General features: G+C 35.2%; 1 protein-coding gene across 4 annotated transcripts; it reads left to right on the top strand.

Moving 5' to 3' along the window:
- The first annotated feature begins 1,426 nt into the window (after positions 1-1,426).
- LOC108994829 (galactokinase-like) lies at positions 1,427-19,467 on the top strand. Of its 4 annotated transcripts, none has more exons than XM_035683845.1 (14): positions 1,427-1,682; positions 2,068-2,252; positions 2,653-2,699; positions 3,173-3,267; positions 3,411-3,493; positions 4,637-4,705; positions 4,865-5,050; positions 5,473-5,607; positions 5,713-5,847; positions 6,764-6,834; positions 7,403-7,480; positions 7,892-8,033; positions 8,311-8,420; positions 19,449-19,467. In XM_035683845.1, coding segments are annotated over exons 1-14 (1,500 nt in total). In that variant the 5' UTR covers positions 1,427-1,519; the 3' UTR covers positions 19,450-19,467. The 4 variants fall into 4 exon arrangements, with proteins under 4 accessions (XP_035539738.1, XP_018825759.2, XP_035539737.1 ...); XM_018970214.2 differs by lacking the exon at positions 19,449-19,467 and adding an exon at positions 13,125-13,345; XM_035683844.1 differs by lacking the exon at positions 19,449-19,467 and adding an exon at positions 12,341-12,391.
- The last annotated feature ends 5,573 nt before the right edge of the window (positions 19,468-25,040 follow it).

Below are 25,040 nucleotides of genomic sequence, written 5' to 3'. Positions count from 1 at the left end.
AAATGAGTTCAGTTCATCTTAGTTAGATTCTGTTTCAGACCTATTCCAATATTCAAACACATAACTTCTAAATAATTAAATATCACTCAATTCAAAACATCTTTATATATGTAATCCATAACTTTTTTCAACTCAACACTTCTATACGTATGACCCATAATTTTTTTTAACTTTTCATAAATATATATAAACTCATATTAGGTGGACGTACAAAACTCACTCTACCATCTCAACTTACTACTATTCATAAAAAAATCAACTCATCTCAACTCAATTTAAATCAACATCCAAACATAGCTTAAAAGTAATTTAGCTTCAAGGCCAATGCACTAAATAAGAGTTTTTTTTCTCATAATTTTTATACCACACATTTATTAAAAAAAAAAAAAAATTATAAGTGTGATGCGAAAACAATGAATATAATTTTTGACTAAACAAATACAGGGGAGGGAAAGAAAGGGAAATAAATTTGATGCGAAGGAGAAAGTCAAACCGTTACAAGATTCAAATCCCTCATCTTTTCCGGTACCTTAGAGTGACAATGACTTGCATATCACGTGAAAACAATATTTACTATTAGAAAAAATTTAATTCCGTGAAAACAATATTTTATAAATGTTGATATATTATAAATGAGATTTAATGTATAATATAAAATCAGTTTATAAATTTAATTTTGGAAAATCTCTTTATGATGGTAAGATTTTTTTTTTTTTTTTTTTCTACTAAAAGGCTTACATACATGTATCACAACCCATAAAAGTACCACAATTAGGGTGACAATTAAGGTGGTAGTCTAATTGGTATGAGTTAATATTTTATAGTTTTAAGATCAAGAATTTGAGTCAGGATATAAATTAAAATGATTTGTGATTGTAAAGTTTGACTTTTAAGTCCTGGGATGAGTTTTGGACCAATTGTATAATTTGGTAGTGCTATGGTGACGGGCTTACCCTTAAAATAATAGTTATGATTCAAACTGGATATTTCACAGTAGGAAGAGACTCTTATGGTCACGCTTAGAGATGATTACTACGCTGGTCGACCAGCCTCCCATTTTCTTAAGAAAAAAAACCCTATAAAAGTACTATTCCTTACCTTATATATTTTTATTTATTTTTTGTATATATTAATGTGATATATTTTAAGTAATTACTTATTTAAAAGAGAAATGCTGGGCATTAGTCGGAAGTCGCAGCACACCCTTAAGATTTTTTTTTTTTTTTTCAACTCAACACGGTGTGATGAAGATGTAGGCTGATATTTTTCATTTCTCTATTTAAAATATGCTTTTTCAATTAAAATTTATCATTTATTTGATGGCTCAAACAATTTAAAATTCGGATAATTGAGGGGGAATCAGAATCCAACGGTACAGGCATTTTCCATCACAAAAGAAGAAAGAAAAGCCAAGAGGAAAACGTCATTCGTTAGTTTAAATGAGGGGAGATGGAGTAGAGTGGTCATCTGGAACTGCATCTGATTTCTGAGTTGACGAGCGTAGGACGATTACGATCATATGGCCAAGCACGAAGAGCTCCCAATCCCCGTCTTCTCATCCCTGGAGCCTGTCTACGGTGACGGCTCCCAGCTACAGGACGCCCAGCTTCGATTCTACGATTTTAAGTCCAAGTTTCTCGAGGTTTTCGGTCAACCTCCTCACGTCTTCGCTCGCTCTCCAGGTTCTCTCTCTCTCTCTCTCTCTCTGTTATGTCTGTGTATGGTTGCCGACAAAGTCTTGTGACTCCCAAAATGGATTTTACAACTCCGAGTAGCAACCGCTTCTCTCTGTTGCTCGCTAATAATCTGTTTGGTTGCCTCGAAACACTTGTGAACAGCTAAATCAACTTCGTTTTGAATCTTAGATTGTTGAGACGAATCTAATCTCTGTGTGTGTGTGTATCCACTCAGAAACACACACTCTGTTCTTTTGAGTCATTGTGGACTAATTCATCGTGGGTGTAGTTGTGATAATAAACATTTTGCTTTGAGACTCTTTTTGATTTTGTGAGTCTGTTGACGATAAATCGAGACTTAGACAGTTGGTTATTAATTTTTTGCATGCAGGGAGGGTGAACTTGATTGGGGAGCACATTGACTATGAAGGCTACTCGGTGCTGCCCATGGCAATACGGCAAGACACGATAGTGGCAATCCGAAAGCACGATGAGGGAGAGGCCGAAAAGGTTCTCAGAATTGCTAATGTCAGTGCTAAGTACACCATGTGTACGTATCCTGCTAATCCTGACCAGGTATATGAATACTTCGCATGATATTTTGTGATTTTGATTGGGTTTGTAACTAGAATTACATTCTTTGGCGTGAGCATTATATCTTTGGTATTTTGGAGTCGATTATTCACACTGGAATGCTTGACGCTACTGTTTCTCTTTTTGATTGCATCTGCTATGATTCACTGCCGGATGGTTCTTGATTTTGTTGATGGCAACAGCCTGTTTTATGCAATTAGAAGTTTAGATCTCATAGTAGTACAATATGGTGATTGCATTGGTTATTGCTAGAGTTCCTTTCATCTGTAGATTACTCTGTTACTTTTGAGCACAATCTTTGCTCTCCACCATGTCACTACCCTTGCCTGCCTTATAAAAATTAGATTTCGTTTTAAAAACTTTTGCCCTGTTTATTTTGCAGGAAATTAACTTGAAGGATCACAAATGGGGCCATTATTTTATTTGCGGGTGAGTATATTTTGCTTTATGTAGTTGATTCTAAGTTTATGATATACTTCTGATTATTAGCTTTCTTTTCTTTTTAGTAGAGTCTCTTTAAAAGCACGTGAACTGGATCCAAATCTGAAGGGATGTTGTGGTGCAATGCTTCTCAAATGACCTTCAAAAGATAGTGCTACACAATCAAATGCAGGCTTTGAATTGTGACCAAATTTACTTAACCTACCTTTATCCATTAATTTGGAGAAACATTGTTATTCAAATGAATATTTTGTGTGTGCGCGTGCACATTTCCAGTCTTAACATGCAAATACTTAGGAGTTTGGATTAAACTTCCTTCTATATGGCAACACACACACACACACACACTACATAGCACTTTGATGACTACTCTTCATCTTATTTTTTAATAAACAGTGTACAAATGATCATAATCTACTAAACTCACTTATCAGAAAAATGTAATGGTCTGTATTCTCCAGGTACAAAGGTTTTCATGAATACGCTAAATTAAAAGGAGTGGATGTAGGTTCAACAGTTGGACTTGATGTTCTAGTGGATGGAACAGTTCCTACAGGTGTATTTCTCATCATCCATGTAGAATGACATTGGCTATGATGTCTAGCTGATATTTTGCTATTCTTTCTACCGAGTCAATAATTTAGGTGTTTAACTGCATACTAGAGTTAATCGTGGTGACATTTTTTTCCTTTGATCTAGGATCTGGACTATCAAGCTCTGCAGCGTTTGTTTGCTCTTCCACAATTGCTATAATGGCTGCTTTGAATGTAAACTTTCCGAAGGTATATATTAATCATTACTTAACAGTGTAATCATTGGATTTCTGTGTTGTCCTTACAGGAGCATTTAAGTTCAAGTCACTTATCAAACAGGACCCAAGTAGGGCTTGCGTACATGCATGCCTGAATTTTCTTCCTAATGTGTTTGCTCTACATAAAGTAACCTATTTTTTGGAAAATTGTAGCGATGGGTAGGGTCCTCTCTCTGCCCCTCTTATACTGTTAGAACAGTACTTAGGTTGATATGTAACTTTCAACTATGTCGCTAAGGGAGGCAGTCCAAGTCAAGGGAGGACTAGAGGGAGGGCAGAACCAATTATAATATGAAGCCCAAGATTCTAACTTGGAATGTCCGGGGACTAAGATGTATTTCTAGTAGGATCGTTTGGAGTTTACAAGTATTGAGGAGTGTGTTGGGGAATTCACAGTGGCGTGTAAAAACCTGGATTTATGGGCAAAACCTGGATTGGTGGGAAAGGCCTTGGTGTATTGGTGGTGGTTCCACCATTCCCAAGTGAGAGATCGGGGTAGGTGCGTCTTTGGGCTTGGTCTAGATTGGATAGGTTTCTAATTTCTCCCTCTTGGGCTTTGTTAGGATTTTTCCTAGCTGCCCTAGGTGTATGATCTCCTTATATCTATTTTCTGCACCCTAGCTAGGTGTTTTCTCTTGTATACATCCAGTGTACTTGGCTACGCCTATTGATATTAATATTTTTTTTACATATAAAAAAAATACTGTTAGAACAGTGAAAAGAAATAATCTAATAATCTTACTATTTTGGGGTGCATTTGTACTTGCAGTTTAGATTTGTCATTATGCATTTTCATTTTTACTAGCATTTGAAAAGGCTCTGCATTTCATTTCTTCTGAATTTCCTGAGCTAACCTTATTGTACTTATGGAGGGACAACATTTTATGTGGGGTTGAAATTGACTTTGGTGAAGGGAACAAAACTGATAACTGGTTTCAAAATGTATATTACTCATGCTCAATTTAGACAATAAAATTATCTTTAAATAATTAATACTTTAATTATATGGCAAAGCAGCTCATCCTGTACCACTGCTAAACATTTACACCTATTTATATGTTTTTTCCCTTATTTGAGCTGATTCAAATACTAATATATGATTATTGTTGAACAGAAAGAAGTTGCCCAGCTTACATGTGAATGTGAACGACACATTGGAACACAATCAGGTGGAATGGATCAGGTCATATATTTTTGCTTTGTAATGACGAATTCCATACTAACTTTTCCTAAATTAAAATTTTATATCTCTGATTATTAGTTAATTTTATAGTAGACCACTCGACCTACCCTCAGTAATGGTTTAATCCCCCTAACCTATTAGTCCTTGTTCACTTGACAGGCAATCTCTGTTATGGCCAAATCTGGATTTGCAGAGTTGATTGATTTCAACCCTATTCGTGCTACTGATGTGCAACTTCCTAGTGGTGGTACTTTTGTCATCGCCCATTCTCTGGCAGAATCTCAGAAAGCAGTCACTGCTGCTACAAACTACAATAACAGGGTTGTTGAATGCCGGTTGGCTGCTGTAAGTTTCAGCATGTCTTAAAGACTTGAACATAAATTTCCATAAATTTGCCTTGCTGGCCCTTAGATTTATTTTTACTATGGCTGCTTGGGATTTCATATAATGATTTTCAAGACACTTGCCAGTTACTTTACATCCAAGTTAGAAGGGGGTGGGCAGATGAAGGGAAGGTTTAAATAATTGTGGTTCAGCTATTTTATTTTTCTTGAATTGCAAGAGCAAGCTTTGAGTTAGTTTATGATCTCAGCGAACACATTAATCACTTGAAGATCCCATGCTTTTAATGGAAGAAACTGAACTGTCTTTTTCTCAATAAAGAGATTTATGGTTACCTGACTTGCAAATTGCGAGGGAACACAACTTTTTTGCTTTCATAGATTGTCTCTATATTAATCATGACGTGCACTGTCAAATCTCTTCAGATTGTACTTGGTATAAAGCTGGGAATGAAACCAGAGGAAGCAGTATCAAATGTGAAAACTCTTTCAGATGTTGAAGGGTTGTGCATAAAATTTGCCAGTAGTCGTGGATCTTCTGATCCTGTCCTTACTGTCAAGGTGTTTCTTTTACTTTTAAAACCATTTAAAATATGTTATGAGTTGATATATGTTTCTTGGATATTCTAAATTTGTGTATATGCTTAAACTCTTGTCTTTCATAAGGAGTTTCTGAAAGAAGAACCATATATGGCTGAAGAGATTGAGATGGTCACTGTGGAAAAGCTGCCATCCATTTTTGGAAATTCTCCATCTTCTTTGGATGTATTGAAAGCTGCCAAACACTTTAAGTTACATCAGGTAGTTCCTTGTTTGTAGTACACTGATGGCAAGCTAGCTACTTTTAACCCATTTCATAACAAATTTACAATTTGAAAATTATGAATCTTGTTTGACATGTTTTGTGCTTTTAATTATCACTAAAAAAAGAGTGGAGCGAAGTGGGGCAGAGAAGGGATATTATATATGAATTTGTAATACCTTTTTTTTTTTATAAGTATTGTTAATACCTTTTTTGAGGGGCTACTATAATAGTAATAAAGATACATTAATAAAAAATGATAGAAAATTAATGCACATATTAGATTTAAAAACAAAACCACTGCCAGTTCTCGCATGCATGTACTTTAGATTGCATGGGTGTGTGCGCACATATCACATAGGCCTGGATTCAAAGACTCACCATGCCAACAAGCCAGTTGAATCAGGGCCAACTGGTTTAAAATGTGGCTGACCTGCTGAATCCTAAATTTAACGTGTTGTAGTTGGGTAGCCACTTGCCGAGGTTTCTTCTTTACGAATCTATACAGTCATGCTTATTGGCCCCTAATCTACATAAAAAAAAAAGTTCATGATTTGTATTGTTTGGGACATGCAAACTTCATGACTCTGGATTATTGTAATTTTCTAAAATGGCAAAAAAAGGAAGGGGTGGGGGCTATAATAATTCCGACGGCAGCTTTCTCTGTTGTTTCCCCCAGGTCTAATCACCTTACGGTCCTGTACCAGCATCTTATTACTAATCCTTCTTATGATATTCAGAATGGTTAATTGCTACATAAATATAGTATTAGTAATTTATTAGTCAAACTTTATCTTTTTTTTTTTTTAACCCTTTGAATAGCATGTCTTGGAATGCGGTTCAATAATCAGAAAGTGATTTCTTTGTTCATTTCTGGTTCAAAATATTCTTTATTTATGACGAACTTATCTTCAGCGAGCGTCTCATGTGTATTCCGAGGCCAAGCGAGTACATGCATTCAAGGATACTGTGGCATCAGAGTTAAGGTACGAAATATCTATTGAACCTAGTTTTTTTTTTCTGTACTTATACATGCTTCAGTTTTTTGGTTCATATTCTCATTTGGTGCATCTTGTTTCTATCCTATGATTTCACACTCATGAATGCTATCGAGCTTTACTAGTTGTGATCAAACATTTGTAAATGCACACAACTCTGCCCATGTCATCCCTTATTGTCATAATCCATTCTCTAGGCTGGTCTAAGCTAAGAAAGAGGAGGGTTGTTGATGTCCAGCATAATACATAGTCACCATGATATGTGCATTATATGTTCCTGATTGTTATGTTTGTGACACGAGTTGCTGTTATTCTTTTATACGCATTTGAATATTATGCACTGGGTTTGGACTTGAGAACTAAAATTTAGTTTTTGAATCAAGCTCTCTCTCCCAATATAACTTTGTGGTTTGGGTGATTTTGTTTTTTGTTCTTATTATATTTTGAGTCTTCCTAGATTCCCTGCTATTCAATATTTGCATTTTGTAAAACCTTTTCATGTTATCATCCAAGTCCTGTTTTCTTGAGACTACAATTCGCATAATTGTTTTTCTAGTGAGGAGGACAAGCTGAAGAAGCTTGGCGACCTTATGAATGAGAGCCATTACAGCTGCAGTGTTTTTTATGAGTGCAGGTAAAAATGTTCTAATCCATCTTCCATAATGCACATGCACATGCACGTACTCTTACTACTTTCTCATTATTAGTAAAAACTTCATAAAAAGATGTGAACATTATAAATTTGCAGCTCGTATGTTAATGATTTTCTTCATAAGCATTGCACATTTGAATGTTCTTTTAGCGAAAATGGAGCATTTATGAAAAACTCATCATGAACATCTACTTTTGGTGTTGAAACCTCTGTACTTAGAGAGAAAGAGACGAATGCAGGCGAAATCTCTGTTGCTTTTGAAGGATTTCGTTAAAACTTTAAATTCATTACTATTTGTATATTCTGCAATAGCTATTCCTCTTGGAAAAATTCCCTGCCTATTTCACATCATACATTGGTATTCACTTTTTTTATTTGTTTTCTTATAACCAGCTGCCCTGAGCTGGAAGAACTTGTAAATATATGTCGGGAACATGGTGCCCTTGGGGCAAGGCTTACAGGAGCTGGATGGGGTGGTTGTGCTGTCGCTTTAGTGAAAGAGAGCATTGTCCCACAATTCATCTTCAATCTGAAGGTTCGTTTTCTATTGTCCCAAAAAGAAATCAAAAGTGTCAGGTCTATACAAAGATCTTACAAAAGTAAGTTTATATGCTGACGAAACTTAAAGTGATTCGTTTATATTTATTTTACAATAAAATGTACTTTATAATCTAGCGTACCCACGTCAGTTTCTAAGGTTTTTTTGTAAGATCTCTATGTAAACCAAACATTCTCAAAAGAAATTTCACCCTTATTGTTTGGAACAAGCAATTGTTTGAGATTCGATACAACTTGGTTTGGTTGTGTATCAGGAACGGTTCTACCAATCAAGGATTGAAAAAGGGATCATTAACAAGGACGATCTTGGCCTCTATGTTTTTGCTTCCAAGCCATCAAGTGGTGCCGCTATTTTCAAGTTTTAGTATGTGACTTGTTTACCCTTTTACTTTTCTTGGTTAGTGAAACAACAAACTATGTTATTAACATAACTTATGTCGAGAAAACCACATGAAAAATGTTTAGGTTGAGTAAAAACTAGTGTTATCAGTTTAGTAAAACAAAGAACAGAAAATAATGGTTTGGCAAGTTGCCAAAACTTGTATTGTATTGTTGGTTAAATCGATTACATCATTTAAAGAGTAAGTTACTAAACTAACAACCTAATAAGATTAAAATACAAGAGATACAAGATATAAGTACATCCAACAGCTAAGTGATAAGGAGTAGAGACCAAATCATATCTTGTTGTGATAAGGATTTGTATTCGTCATGGTTATCATCAGCACATACTTTAACATGCCCCCGCAAGTTAATGTGGGGAGGAACCACCATTAACTTGGATTTGAGTTTAAGAAAGTGCTGGGAAGAAAGACCCTTGGTATAAATGTCTGATGTTTGATCGTCAGTAGAGATAAACTTCACCAAAATGTCACAGTTTAAGACCTTCTCTCGTACAAAGTGATAGTCCACTTCATAGCACAGAAACCATTGGGAGAACAATGCCAATTTTAGAAAAGAGCATCCTGAGCCAATAGATTTCAGCTGTTGTGAGAGCAAGGGAACAATATTCTGCCTCTGTACTTGATCGAGAAACCACATTCTACTTCTTAGCACTCTAAGAGATCAAGCAATTATCGAGAAATATAGCAGAGCCTGAGGTGGATCGATGATCATCAGGGCTGCCAGCCCAATCATCATCACAAAATGCATTCAGTTGAAGTGAGGTAGAGGTATACAGAAGACCATGATCAGCAGTGCCCTCAAGGTATCTTAGAACACGTTTAGTAGCTAATCCAATAAGTCGTGGTGGGGGAGTGAAGGTGCTGGCACAATTGATTGACAGCAAATGCAATTGATTGGAGCGCACCAACGATGCATCTGTATTCTTTTGGATTAGAGACGGGAGAGCCATCAAACTTTGATAGTTTAGAGCCAGATGGACATGGTGATGGTGTTGGTTTGGCCTCTGCCATGTGTGCTCGATGCAAAATATCATAAATGTACTTGGTCTGACAAAGATGCAAGCCTTGTGCTGTGCGAGAGACTTGGATCCCAAGAAAAAAACAAAGTGGCCCAAGATCTTTGACTGAGAATTCATGTTGCGGTCTTAGAATTAGTGAGCTAATAGCGGTAGAACTGGAACTCATGATAATAAGATCATTAACATAAACAAGCAAGTAAAAAGTGATGTCTTCAAAAGTATAAATAAAGAGAGAAGTGTCAACGTGAGAACCTTTAAAGCCAATGTCAAGTAAAGGTGGAAAGTCTTGTAAACCAAGGTCGAGGAGCTTGCTTAAGGCCATAGAGGGCCTTATGTAATCTGCACACATGATTAGGGTGTTGAGGATCAATAAAACCTTGAAGTTGTTCCATGAACACCTCCTCCAATAAGTCTCCATGTACATTGAAGACATCAAGTAGCCTTATATCCCACTTAAAATGGATTGCAATAATAAGTATAACTCAGGTTGTAGAGGGTTTTGTAGCAGGACTGAATGTTCAATGTCTCAGTATAATCAACTCCACTCTGTTGTTCATAACCCTAAACCAGTAGCCGAGCCTTAAACCTCTCTATATATACTCCCATCAGGTTTTTGTTTAATCTTGTAAACCCATTTGTTTCTAATGATGTTTTAGGAAGCAGGCCTAGGGCATAAGGTCCATGTATTGTTGGAAGAGCTTCAAACTCAGTACACATGGCTTTGTGCCATCTCGAGTCTACAACAGCCTTGTTATAAGAAGTTGGTTCAGACTCAGCTAAGGAGTGGTGAAGGACAAAAGGGTGTCTAGGAGTATGATAGAGGGTAAAGTCAGGAAATTGTTTAGGTTTGTGAGTACCTGTTTTGGACTTGGTGAGCATTGGATGAGAGGGAGCAGGAGTAGATGTTGTAACAAGGGTAGAGTCAGGTGGATGGGCAGAGGTTGTGGGATCACATGATATAAGGGAAAAAGAATTGTGGCTAAGTTTTGATGCAATAGAATCTGTAGAAGAAGTTGACATAGATAAAGATGGAGAAAGAAGAGAAATACTCTCAAGGAGAGGGAAAGGGGACTCACCTTCAATTGGCTACTTAGAAGGCTGTTTTAATGTGGCACTCTCCTTGGTTGGGAAGGTAGTCTCATAAAAAATAAAATGCCGAGACAGGTAGACTTTATTTGTAACAAGATCTGGACATGTGTAGCCTGCATAATTATAATCCAAAAAAATGCAAGGTTTTGAACGATAATCTAGCTTATGAAGGCCATATGGTCGAAGTAAAGGAAAACACATGCATCCAAAGACTCTAAATTTCTTATAATAAGGTTCCTTGTGGTATAATTTAGAGTAAAGACAAGTGTAGTCTATAGTAGGAATGGGTAATCTATTTATAATGTGAACTTTATAATGTGAACTGCAGCTAGGAATGCATCAGGCCAATATTTATTAGAGAGATGAGAATGTGCCAATAGGGTAAGACCAGTTTTTAGAATATGTTTCAATTTCCTCTCAGCAAGTCCATTTTTGTAACGACCCGACCCTATAATTTTTTTTAGGGATAAAATTTGAATAATTTTATTAAGGCTCTATTATTATTATTATTTTTACTATTATTATTTCTGTCCAACCCTTGAATCCTCTTGATAATACAACTCCTTCTACCGGATTTTTTTTATTTTATTTTCTCTTCTTTGAATTTCAAACGCGAAATCTATCCACTCGCATCACATGCACATACACATGCACGTCTCTTTTTTTTTCTAGGGTTTTCTTCTAGGTTCTGAAACATATATTCATACGGATGCAAGCCGCAATGCCCATCGTGAATCCTCCTCTCGCGCATCAAGCGTACGCATGCACGGCCCCTTTCTTTCCTCCGCTTGCACGACACTGCATTTATTTATACACTCACGCACACAGAGCACTTGCCACAAAACCTCCTCCCCTCAAACCGCAGCACCACCTTGCCGCAGCCAAGCCTTCACTTGCGCCACTGCACGCACTGAACCACCGCATGGCCCGCCCTTGAAAAAGCCTTAAACCCGCTGCATCCTCCCCTGTTTTAGCCCTCAAAAACAGAGCACTGAGCTCTCCGACCGTGAGCCACAGCCAGCCACCCTCAGCCACAGAACTCGCTTACGCCACCACTGACCACTGACCACCATAGAATACTTCGGACCACCCTCAGCCGCCAAGGCACGCCGTAGCAGCCACAGACGCACCACTGTTTTTGCACGTCCGAAGAGCATGCTGTCACCTTCTCCACAGTAGCCACCGTAAGAGACCCCGAACCACCTCTCCCACGGCACAGAAAGTACCGACCAGCCTAACTCCGTCGAGCCCACTCCGTCCCGGTAAGCCTCGACCGTCGTCGTCCCCCTCTTTCTCTCGGTTTGTTTGCGGCTTGTTCGGGCTCCCGCTCTCTTCCTCTCGGCGTCAACTCCCACTCTCCTCCTCTCGGCGTCATACCACCACTGCCCAGAGAACCCAGTCCCGTCTCCGGTCCTTCCCCAGCCACCCAGAGCCGCCGCGCATCAGCTTCCTCTCTCGGTGAGCATCGCACCTTACCCGATTGCATGCATTTCCTTTCACGCGTAAACCGGATCATGCAACCCGTAAATCTTTCTTTTTCCTTAGGTTAGTTATATTACAAAAATGCCCCTCTATTTTATTTTCCCAAAATACCCACGTACAGTATGTTATTTTTCAAAAATATCCTTGCTTATTTAAGACTAACGGGTAAGGCTATTTTAGTGTCGGGAAGTGTTTAGGTTTAGAAAATATAGACTATTTTAGTAGTTAGGTTTTTAATTAGAATCACTTGTTTAATTAGAAATTTATGTAAATTACGTGTTTTTTTATAGGCGACCGATTTCGTGCCGAAAATAGTGGTTTAGCGTTGCAAGGTAAGTAGCATGATCATATCCTTACACTTATGTACAGTGAGCTGTTTGTCTTTTTATAAAAGATATTATGCATGTATGCCCTTTATTGGAAGCCCCTTTTTACGTACCCAAAACATGATGAAATTATTTATAAAATGCATGATTTTATGTGAAAGATTATTCATAAAATTATTTGGGAAATGCATGATTTTATGAGAGAGTTATTTCATAAAATATTTATGAAAAATCATGATTTTATACGATGAAACATGTATCACGACGTTTATGAAAGAATGCGATTTTGTTTGAAATCTATGATGCGATATAACAAGTATGTATGTGATTTCTTTGAAATCTATGAAATGACAAGTATGCAAGTATGATTTGATAAAATATGTAACGGCCTATGTTATGATATGAAAACGGTACCTATGTTATGGGCATATTGCATTGCCAGGTCGTGCATGCTGGTAGTGCACCCAGTATTGTCCTCCTTATGTATGGATTCCACAACCCGCGGCCACGGGCGGAATCGGAATCTATTTAGATTCGCTAACCCTAACTCACGGGGGTCAACAGTGGGTAACGGCCTATGATAAGTGAAAGATAAGTTAATGTTCATGCTCATGTTATTTATGCATGTATTTTTTGAATACGCACGCGTTCCAAGACACCTTATGTTTATTTATGTTTACTGTATGATGTGTTGCTTATTGAGTATTCGACTCATTTTAGTTTGTTTTCATGTTTTTAAAACCCCCAGGTGATGACATTTATGAAGATGAGACTGCAGGACAGGACTTGACTCCGGGAGACAAGGCTGAGACCTAGATAGATTTTGCTATGATTATTTCTATGGTTTAAATAAATTATTTTGATAAGCACATAAGACTTCTGTATTTTTTTTTAAAATGCTTCCGCAGACTTTATTTTGAATTTTCAGTATTTATTGAAATTTGTTATTTTATGGAATTCTTTCGTATCTGGCGCGTTGTTAAAAAGGAAAAGCTTTTTATATTTAAGTTTAGTAGTAAGCATGATCGTTCTAAAAATTTAAATGTCTTTTCGGGAACGGGGTGTTACAATTTTGCTGTGAGGTATGTGGGCAAGATTTACGATGCACAATACCATGATTAGTAAGGAATGTTAGAGTAGCAGGCACCCGCTTCTACGGGAATGGAACAGTCTCCTCACCAAGTGATGGGCGGTAATATTTTAACTCCCCAGCTTCACCCCAGAGTGCTGGGTAGACCATTCCTGATAAAGGGGGGGGGTCCTACAAGGCCCAGAAACAGCTGAAATAGGCCTAAAATGGCCTAGAAACAGCCTTTGGGCCATTTTGGGTCCATAAAAATAGAAGTTTTTTTTTTTTTTGAAAAAAAAAAGAGTTTAAAAAATAAAAAAAGTTACATGAATAAAAATAATATATACATACACAATTTTATATAATTAAGACTCTAATGAAGTACTACTATAGACTACAAGTCTACTACCTAATAAACTAATAAATAATAATAATAAATAAACTATTACAAAAATAAAATGAAAAATCTAAACAATTACAAAATTACAATAAAAAAATGTTCAAGAGACATTGTATTAACATTACAAAATTACAAATCAAATACATTTTTTTTTTTATAAGTGAAATTACAAATCAAATACATAAGACGTACAACTGATTCAAATTTTAATATTCTAAGAAATTAATAATCTAAAAAAAGAGCCGAGCTGTTTGGGTCTTTGACAGTGACATTTGGGGCGTCCGGATGGATAGCCTTTTGAGACTTGAGCACATATTCATATTGCAGTGGAGGTAGACATCGTCTGAGTCGTCTCATGTGTTGCTACAACAATCAATACTAAAATTAATACTGATGAAATTGAAATAAATATAAATAAATCAAAATAATAAAACAAAAACAACAATTACCAGATGGTCCAGATCCAGACTGATCACCACCCTCTTCGTCGGTCTCTTTAAAATTTAAAACATCCAGAACATAAATATCCTTTCCCATCGTCCAACTCTGTATGCATATCAATGCCTACACAGTTGTAGGAGGCAATGAACTACAGAAAGGATCCGATATGTGCCCTCCGGTACTAAAGGCAGACTCCGAGGCAACGATGTTAATAGGGATGACCAACATACAATAGGCAATCTCAGAAAGATGAGATATTTTTTTTTTGCTGCCTTCCACCATCCTAATATGTCAAAATCATCATCATCTTGAATAAGATCATCTGACAAATAATTGTCTAACTTTAAAACCACCTCCATAGATTGATAGACTAGTGTGAGATTTTGTGCGAGGTTCTTACTCCATGCCAATCTACGCTTCTTTGTTTCCCTGGTGTCTGGAGGAGGTGTTGGGGTAGGTGTATGTGTAGGTGTAGTACCACCCTTAATTGCATTAAACTCATCATAAAATTTATAAAGGATATCTTGGGCCATCTCACCAATAAGATCAGTCCATGCCTGATCATGCGCAAGTCTCAAACCATATAACATGCCTGAAATTTTTAGACGGAGATCAAGAATAACAGCCACATATAATAAAATATTTAGTCTAGTCAAATCTCCCAATACTTGTCATATTTGACCTTCATGGTCAATGCCATCCCCCTCATCCTTAGATTGGAACTCCTACACATGTCGTCTAATTCTTTTTTCACCCTACATATTTATTGATAAAATTCATGGGATGTAGGGTACAAAGAAGCATATAACTTCAACTTGACATCGTAAAAAAGTCCGAGAAAATCAACAAAAGTAGCAACTATCTCCCAATCATCATCATTAGGCTTTCCTAAACCCCCGTGCTTATCAAAGTATTTGACATATTGAATGTCTTCATCACCCAATAATTGAGAGGCTGTCTTATATTTTTGGGCTGCCTCAAACATCAAGAAGGTTGAGTTCCATCTAGTAGGAACATCAGTACAAAGATTCTTATTTGATGTTATACCTACAATCTTCGCAGCAATCTTGAATTTCTCCAACCTAAAATGAGAAGACCTCACAAATTTCACAGCTAGTCTAACTCGTGCAACCGAGTCATTGACATCTTTCACCCCTCAGTCACAATTAGATTCAAGATATGTGCAGAACATCTAATATGCAAATATTCACTACCCAAGAATGTCTTATTTGCCTCTCTAAGATAAGTTTTCAGATATCCCAATGCGACATCATTAGACGAGACATTATCAACCGAAACTGTCAAAACCTGTGCCAACCCCTACTCCTTTATTGAGGTCTCTAAGGTCTTCCCAATTGTCTCACCCTTATGATCAGTTATTTGACAAAACTTAATAATATTTTAATGAAGAATCCAATTAGAATCAATGAAATGAACAGTCAAAGACAATTAAAATTTTAAACAAAAATTCAAGTATCAGTAGTGAGGCAAACTACCAAACCTGCCAATTAGCCCCTCAAAACATTTTTATCTTTCTAGTACATTTTTTTAATATCCTTTGCTACAGTGTGGCAAGAATGAAGCATAAATCTAGGTTCCAATTCTTGGACAAATTCTTAGAACCTTCTCTCATCCACAAACTGAAAAGGTAGCTCGTCTATGATAACCATACGAGTTAACTTCCTTCTACACTCATAAACAGTATATTTTGTATACCCCTTCAACATTGGAACCCCACTATTCCCATCAGCTTTTTTTTTTTAGTCCAATTTCTAGTCTAGATTGACTGTTCTCCAGTAAGGATCTTTATATTAGACTCTTCTTGCATTGTTCCTCTAGATGGACCTTTAATTGGGATGTACCATGTTTCCTATAGTGACATCCATATATTTTTCTACAATAATTACATTTAGTTTATGTGTTATTGGGGTCACCATCCTCTAATTTGGTAAAATGATACCAAATTACGGAAACAAGTTTCTTGCTTTGTGTGGGCTTGGGGGCGGGGCAAGGTGTATTCCCACTCCCAGGGGTTGGAGTAGGGATATGTTTTGGGATAGGGGTACTGGTAGAGGCAGGGGTACTGGTAGGGGTATGAGAGCTATCAGTGAAATCCCTTTGAGAAGACATTCCTGATTCCACAACACAATAAAAAATTATAAAATCAATCAACACACGACATAAGAAAATCATAATAATACACCACACATGAAAAAATAAGGCAAAGTGCAAAGCCAACACAATTTAGGGGTTTCAGATATTTTAAATTTAGGGGTTCAATATGAAATCTTAAAATTTAGGAGTTTCAATTGAAACCCCAATTTAGAGGTTCAATCCGAAACCCCTAAATTGAGTTAGGGGTTTCATTTGAAACCTCAAAATTGAAATTTAAGGGGTTTCAATTGAAACCCTTAACTCAATTTAGGGTTTTCAATTGAAACCCCTAACGGCGCCGTTTCACTTTTAGTTAAGGCTTAACTAAAGTCTAAAAGTGAAACGGCACCGTTTTGTCGGGAGTCAAGGATCATAGCCACAAATAGTAATCTATTTATCTTCTCAATATTCTCCAAATATTTATCATATTTGGTCTTTATTCTCGTAGCCTTAACATATAACAATCCCCTAGAGTTAGCACAACTATTTTACAAGTAGAAGTAAAGCCCCAAGAGCTCGTTGAAGTATACGTTCGCAGTCGTATATTTGGATCCATATATCCTCATAATTATGTCATAAAAAATTTTAAAAAATTGAACAAAGTACCTCACACTAGTTGAATCATGTGCATTCGGCTCACTGAGCCCCTGTCCTGCTGGCTCCAACAAAGCATACCTCAGGCCTCCATCTTTGACCTCCATCCACTCGAATGCTTTTTGGTACTTCTGACATCAAACATCATGTATGTAGAGTTTCATCGAGTCGGAACGTCCAAACACGACATACTAGAACATCCAATCTGAGGTCGTTCTGTTATTGCCTTAAACTTGGCGAGGCTTTTGGGAGAAGCCCTCACATATCGCACAATGTTGCGGACTGTGGTAATGGAATCATCAATCTCTTTTAACCCTTCAATAACTATGTGGTTGATGAACGACATCATCTTTCACCGTCGTATTCCGCTTGAACCAATCAATTGCAGTGTCATTGGCACTAGCATTATTAACTGTAATATACAACACTTTTCGAATTCCACATTCCTTCATACAATCATCTATCTCCGCCCCAATGGATGCACTCTTATGATCAACAAGTTATTTGAACCCAATAATTCGTTTATGCAAATTCCACTCATTGTCAATGTAATGTGCTATGATACACATGTAGCAAACGTTCTGTATGGACGTACATGTGTCAGTCATAAATGACACTCTCTGGCCAGTGGTAATAAACATCTTCCTCATCTCTGTCTTCTCTTTTGCATGTCTCTTTATACAATCTCGCATTGCCATATATCATGATGAAATGAAAAATCGTGGCTCAATAGTTTGTATAAACTTTCAGAAGCCTTTTTTGTCGACTGTGGTAAAGGGTATCTCATCAGTAATTATCATATCTGCAAGCAATTCCCTCAACATCTTCTCACTGTATTGAGGAATGACCAATTTCTTAACATGTGTACCATCAGTGGCCGTCTCAATTTCGTAACTGAGCTTGGTTTGATTAATGGCCGCCAACCTCTTCGCGATCTTATACCGCTGGCAACCACCAAGATGTGCTATTAATACACTGATGCCTTGCTTCTTCGAATGGTAGTCACAAAGTTGCCCACAGTAATGACATCTTGCTTGCGGAGTTGCATGATCACTAGGAATTTTGGTGAAATGTTTCAATGTCCACGACCTTAATTTTTTAGAAAGTCGTGGTGGACGATCGTGCTCAATGGGCATATCTTCCTCTTCGTTGAACATATCTTCATCTTCTATATCTATTGGGAGTCGACTACTTACACATGAAGTAACTGCTCTAGATGTAGTAACTCTAGATGTGGCTCTAGGGGGGAAGTGTTGTGAAATGTTATAAAACACACACACCAACGATGACAAATAAAGTAAAAGCAACACAATCAAGAACACGACACAAAATATATGTGGTTCGGAAAGTTGTCTACGTCCATAGAACTGCAGAAATCTTATTAACCAGAGAAGATTACAATCACTCAATTTCAACTCACACTCTCTAGGGCTTTTTGCTCTCTCACACAATATGCACTCACTAGACAATTGTTATCTCTCTAAATATGCTTGAGGCCGTCCAACACAAGTCTAATATGATATATTTATAATGAGTGGCACTGGAAACCTAATTTGGCATAAACTGCGTAATTCGCTAGAGCGGAGTGTCGAGCGCGTCTCGAGCGAACAACCAAATGAACATTGGCTCGAGCGGAGTGTCGAGCGAACACTAGAGTTTCTGTCTTGCTCGAGCTAAGTGTCGAGCGGGACTCTCAGACTTGAGCTTCGCTCGAGCGGTATGTCGAGCAATGTTGAATGAACTTTGGCTCAATCCAACTTTCAGCAAATAATTTTTCAGCTCCAAAACCAGTCTCCACATATACCCAACAGGAAGTATCCACCGGTGTAGGAGCAGTAGTAGTGGCAACCACCGCATCCTCTTGTGGACGATCGTCTCCACTAGCTGTAGCATCCTTATCACAATCATAGAAGCAGAAAAAATTAATTATAAGCAAAAAACTAGAATAACAAAGTTACAAATTGTACGTTGTACTAATTGTTTAGAACTCAAAAAGACCAATCTAATTATTTAAGAAATTCAAACGTCAACCAAACAACATAAGATCATACATCGCCTTATTCCTGATTAATGATTACACGATCATATATGGTTGAAGACTCAAAATTAAATGATATCTTAGAGAATCATGATTTCAATTTTTCAAGCTTTTATCTTGGAAGATAATATAATATATTGTTTGGAGAGAATAAATAATATTGAGTAGCTAGCTAGCTTCTAGTCATTGTCCTTATAATAATTACCCATCTCCAATACTATTCCAATGGCAGTAAAGATCCCAAGTTAACCGTTCTCTTCAAAACTTCTAACTAGCTTTGGAAGAAACAGATTTAGAAAAAACTTCCTTTTGTTATACATTCCGGGAGATCCTCTACCATTTTATCACTGAATACATATTGGCTTCACATCCACAGGTTCTGCAATTTATTCAAAAGAGAAGCTTGAGGTTCATCAGTGTCAGAACTGATGAGCATTTCAAATTAGAGAACTTTTCTTCGCATATTGGCTTGGGGTATATTTATTTAATAGAAAGTGCCTTTTATAGTTTTGGTAGGAGTTTAAAGTAACTCTAGCAAGCTGGCTACACGAGACAGCCGTATGAAAGAATTGCACATGCACGCATAGACATATTTTATACAAAGGACACTTTTTGTTTCCCTTTATTCTCAGCTGCTTTTTTTCAAAGCAACAATAGTTAAAAAACCGAAGGGAATTCCAACCCAACCCCCTCCCTCCAAAAGTGAGTTCCCAAACCATGATCTGCATCTCTCTTGTAAATTAATTAGGTTTTAGTATCTGTAATATAAATTACATATGGACGGCCTGCTGTTTATATATATATATAAACAAAGTGTTGATGTTTGTTAATGGTATCTGTGTAGAGATCATTTCCAACTTTTTTTCCAAAGTGAATGAGGGAACTTTGCTATAGATATTAAAGGGAATAATACAGAACATTAATATATTTGCTTATGATCAATTAAAATAAATAGGAAAAACATAAGATGGCTAGATGAAAAGGAAAGGGAATGCTTCAAAAATTATATAGGTAATATATTCTCCCCAAGATCCACCTACATTAATGTTGTCTTTACTTTGGTGCACAAATGGGGTATTCAAGTTCTCGACTAACCATTTGAAGATGAGTCTCCCTTACAACTTCCACCATTTTACATTTACAAACAACCCAACAAATGTAATGAATTCTAGCGTGACTATTTAATACTACAACATTGCATTTTATCATTTTGTCATCTCCTTTGCATTTTGTCAAACACATTGCATGCATACTGTGTTTCCAACACATCAAGCCGATTCAAGTCTATCACATTTCCTTACTTCAACTTAAGGTTCATTACAACATGCCAACAACCAATAACTAGACCCAAAACAACTAATTCTAGGCAACCAAACTACATGGAAAAAAGAAAAATTGCGAAAATTACATGATTTAGGGCTCGAAGTGTACCTCACCCTTATGAGTTATGGCGTCGTAGCGGCTGAACGGAGGCTTGCCTGAAAGTGAAGGGAAATGGACTACAGAGGTGCAGAGAGGGAACAGAGGCAATAGAGAGGGTACTAACTCACAGACGCTCATAGGAGAGATTCAGAGAATCAGAAGGGAAGAAGGGGATTTGGGGAAGAAGGAAGAAGAGAAGGCGGATCATGCACTTTTAAAAAAGTTGGAGTCGAGATTACTATCGGTGTCACTCCGACTCCGACTTTGCATTCCGAACACTCCGACTCTGTTAGAGTCAGAATCAGAGTATAGACAGGACGGAGTCGAAGTTCTCGAAAATTTGCACAACCCGCATTCCGAACACTCTGACTTTGTTAGAGTCAGAATCAGAGTATAGGCAGGACATAGTCGGAGTTCTCGAAAATTTGCATAGCCTTACTTGAGATATTTGTTTATTAAATGAACAGTTTGTGTCTAAAATATTATTAAACGATACAATTTTTAGTAGTATTATATTTAGATTCTTTACCTTTATAATGAAAATATCTTTAACTATTTAATCATTTATATATATATATATGTGTGTGTGTGTGTAACTATATAAAGATATTTACAAAAACTCAGTTTATTAAAAGTAAAGAAAATTAAAGATACAACTTGAATACTAAATGAAATATTGGTGAAAGGTAATGGTATATTCAGTTTTAGAGTGTGCAGTCTTTTCGTATTCTCTTTAAAAAAAATGAGTTATTATTAAAAAAATAATTTTTTTATGTGAATTTTAAATTTATTCACTTTTTTTTTTAAAATACACAAAAAATATACATTTTAACACTATAAATATCATTTATCATTATCGTCTCATGACATTGTGACAGAGTGAAAGAAAGAATGGCGATTTAGTCTCGAAGGCAACAACGTGTCCAAAAATTGTAGGGTTATCTCGAAAGAGACGGACGAGTTTAATGATAGAATAAATATAGATAGAAGTCACTATTGGAAGCATCCATTTTGCACATATGATGTGGCATCATCTGGACCACAAATCTCCTCAAGTGAATGTTGGGAACAATCAACTAGAAGTCATCATGCAGTGAGTATAAAATGTACCTTGCTATAGTGGCTTCTCTCTAACATTACTCTTAATGATATTTCTCACATCTTTGAAGGTGATGGGGGGTCGACGAATTAAATGGGTTTGGATCAACCTGCATGCTGCATTGCATGTGTGTTGCGGGGCGGAGGGGCCATTGAATCTGGGCTATTGTCCCGTCTCTTTAGACTCTATCTTAATGGGCCATAATGGATTTTTGAGAATCAAACTCCCACGTGGGTTTGTTCTGGAATGCTAATATTTGGTGAGCCGGGCCCAAGTGGTCCTCTCACTTATAAATAAGTTTGAAAATTCAAACTACATCAAAAGGATATTTTATCATTTTATTTTGAAACTAACTAATACAGCAACAGAAGATCATTATAGCTCAGGGAAAAAAAGGGAGCTTCACTATTAATTCGTGCATTGATAACCCTTCTGGTCGTGAAGTCTATGTTGACATGAAATTAAGTATGACAATCACTGACAATATTATACGTTTCGTCTTAAACTGCATAGACTAATTTTAGTGTGTAAATCTCGTAAATCATTTAAAAAATAAAAAATATGTTATTAAAAAGAAAATTTTTTCATATGATCTCAAATTTATTAATTTTTTTAAAATGAGTGCAAAAACTATAAATATTATTTTTCTTTAATTATATATATAGATATTTTTAAGAAAATATATCTCGATATACCCCATTTTAATAAAGAACAAAATTTATTCATTATTTTTTTATTATATTCTTATCATCTCATAATGTGATATTAGATAATAAATTTATAAATAAAATATAATAAATAATATTTAATAATTTAATATCATATTATAAAATAAAAAATAATAATAAAAAAATTTAAAATGATAAATAGTATTACCCTTAATAAATAAGTTACACAGCATGCATGTCCTGCAAGCGGGCGTCATTGCAGGCAGGAAAAGTGCATCACCATTTAGAAGGTCAACTGTCATGAACAATAGAAAAATTCTATTCCTAAGCCTCATACACCACGCATCAACATTTTTATGATTACTTTAATTTTATTCTCTTATCAAATATATAATATATGGATTATGAGTAGAATAATTTAATTATTTTAAAAATAATAAAACCAAAAAAAACTTTAAAAAAATTTTAAAATAATAAAAAAATTTTGGTGTGTGGTGTATGGGCTTATGAATAGCAATACTCTGAACAATATGGTCAGTCTTTAATAAAAATCTAAACTCCTACAAATGTCAGAATCTGACAATACTTGTCTTTATTTTATATTTTTTTAACCCTAAAAGTTTTATTTTATATATTTTATTTCTTCTCATTTTATTTTTATAATTTTTTTTAAATTTACACATAAAATATAATAAATAATTTAATTTTTTTAAAATTTTAAAAAAAATAATATTAAAAAATAATATTATAATAATATTTTATTCAACTTTCATATAAAATTATATCATTCTATCTCATTTTATCTTTATAATTTTTTTAAATTTACATATAAAATATAATAAATAATTTATTTTTTTTAATTTTAAAATAATAATAATATTAAAAAATAATATTTTATTTAATTTTTATATAAAATCATTTTATTTTATCTCAATATCCAAACGAGATCATAATAATGACTACCTCTGTACTGTTAGGTGTCACAAATCCACAATTTATGTTGTCCAATTCTCAACAAAATGTTAATTAAATATAGCATTTTATTAAGAAATTAAAAATAAAGCCATTATTAAGTTGACATTTCCTTAGTACTATGGCCTCGTTTGTATTTGTAACTTATCTTAACTCACCTTAATTCATTTAATCTTATCATTATAATTTTTTCAAATTCTCACATAAAATATAATAAATAATTTAACTTTTTCAAATTTTAAAATAATTTTTTTAAATTTTTACATAAAATATAATAAATAATTTAATTTTTATTTTATTATTTACAAACCATCTCAACTTATCTCTAAATCCAAACCACTCTTATATGTCAATCATGGGCTCTAATCTGACCGATTCTCACAAATCTCAAGACTCAACCGAAAACATTTTTTTAAGAACTTTTTCCACAGTTTGCATGTGTATTCCTTTCGCTTAGCATAAAAGATAGTTATTGAGGCTTTTGTGACACATGAAATAATGAGTTAGGACCACATTAATATTCAAATCGGTGGTTCTAAAATTATCTCCCTCACATAAAAATCCTTCCTTAAATTACAGTATTCTTTAATTTTTCAAATATTTTCTTCTCGTTAATATTACAAACTACATTCTCATTCTATTTTTATCATACTTTATAAAATATGTCATTTTATCACTCAAGGATCGTCATTTATCTTTTTAAAGAGTAAACTCAAAAGTTGATGGGTAATGACACCTTATTATGATAATAGAATAAAAATAAAGTAAGAGATTGAATTTTCCTTCCTTCCGATGAGTACGTATTTGCCGCCCTCGTGGGATTAATCCTACCCCTATTTACCATTTTGCTATACACACATACATAAATATTATACATATGTACTTTTTGTAACTTCTTTCAATTCTAAGAGTTAAGATAGGTAAAAAAATAGGGGGTGTGACATGATTTAACGTATTTGATAGTTTTGACAATTTTGAGGTTTAAAGAGTAAACTTCCTAATAACTTTGAGTGTAAAGTGCATTAATCCATGCACACATAAATATATATATATATATATATATGATGTAATTATTAAGCTAACCCAAGTCCTTTAGGTGGAATAAAGTTATGCTATATACTATATTTTTATTTTAGGATAATGCTACTTGGTCCGAGGTTTTTAATTGAGATAATCGACAGACAAGTGCAAATACATTTTTTTTTATTTTTTTGACTATTTTTTATATATTTTAAAAAATTTTAAAAAATAAAAAAAATTTCAATTCACTAATAATCACTTCTTTAACCATTAAGTTAAAAATAAAATAAAATAAAATAAAATAAAAGTCACAATTGATCAATTTTATCAATATAAGTAGAATTTTCCTTTATTTTATTTTCGTCCTGTTATAATATTGAAGAACTAATAGATAATGTTGCTTGAAAAAGTGAGATGGAAATATAAGGAAAATGTACCATACGACATTTTTCGTTAGTATATATTTGTCTTAAAAAAACCCGGCAGTTAAAGTTTTTGTTCCAATTTTGGAGGGCAATCACAATCCAAAAGAGTTCAATATTCTCCCTCCCTTCTCTTGAAATCAACATTCTCACATGTCTAAAGGCCACGGGAAAATGACTTTCGAGTAATTGATGGACCCTCACCATCCCTATCTGTGTTATATAATAACTTAATAAGTGAGTTCTGATCTGTAATTATAAATTCATGATTCAATGACCTTTTAATGCTCCAACTTTATGAGAGAGGAAGCACATGTGATGTGGGTTGAGACCATAATAATATTGGTGCGCTTTCTCCCATTAGG

Source organism: Juglans regia, chromosome 12, assembly GCF_001411555.2.
Source record: "Juglans regia cultivar Chandler chromosome 12, Walnut 2.0, whole genome shotgun sequence".
Classification (NCBI taxonomy): domain Eukaryota; kingdom Viridiplantae; phylum Streptophyta; class Magnoliopsida; order Fagales; family Juglandaceae; genus Juglans; species Juglans regia.
This window is presented reverse-complemented; position numbering and strand designations above follow the sequence as displayed.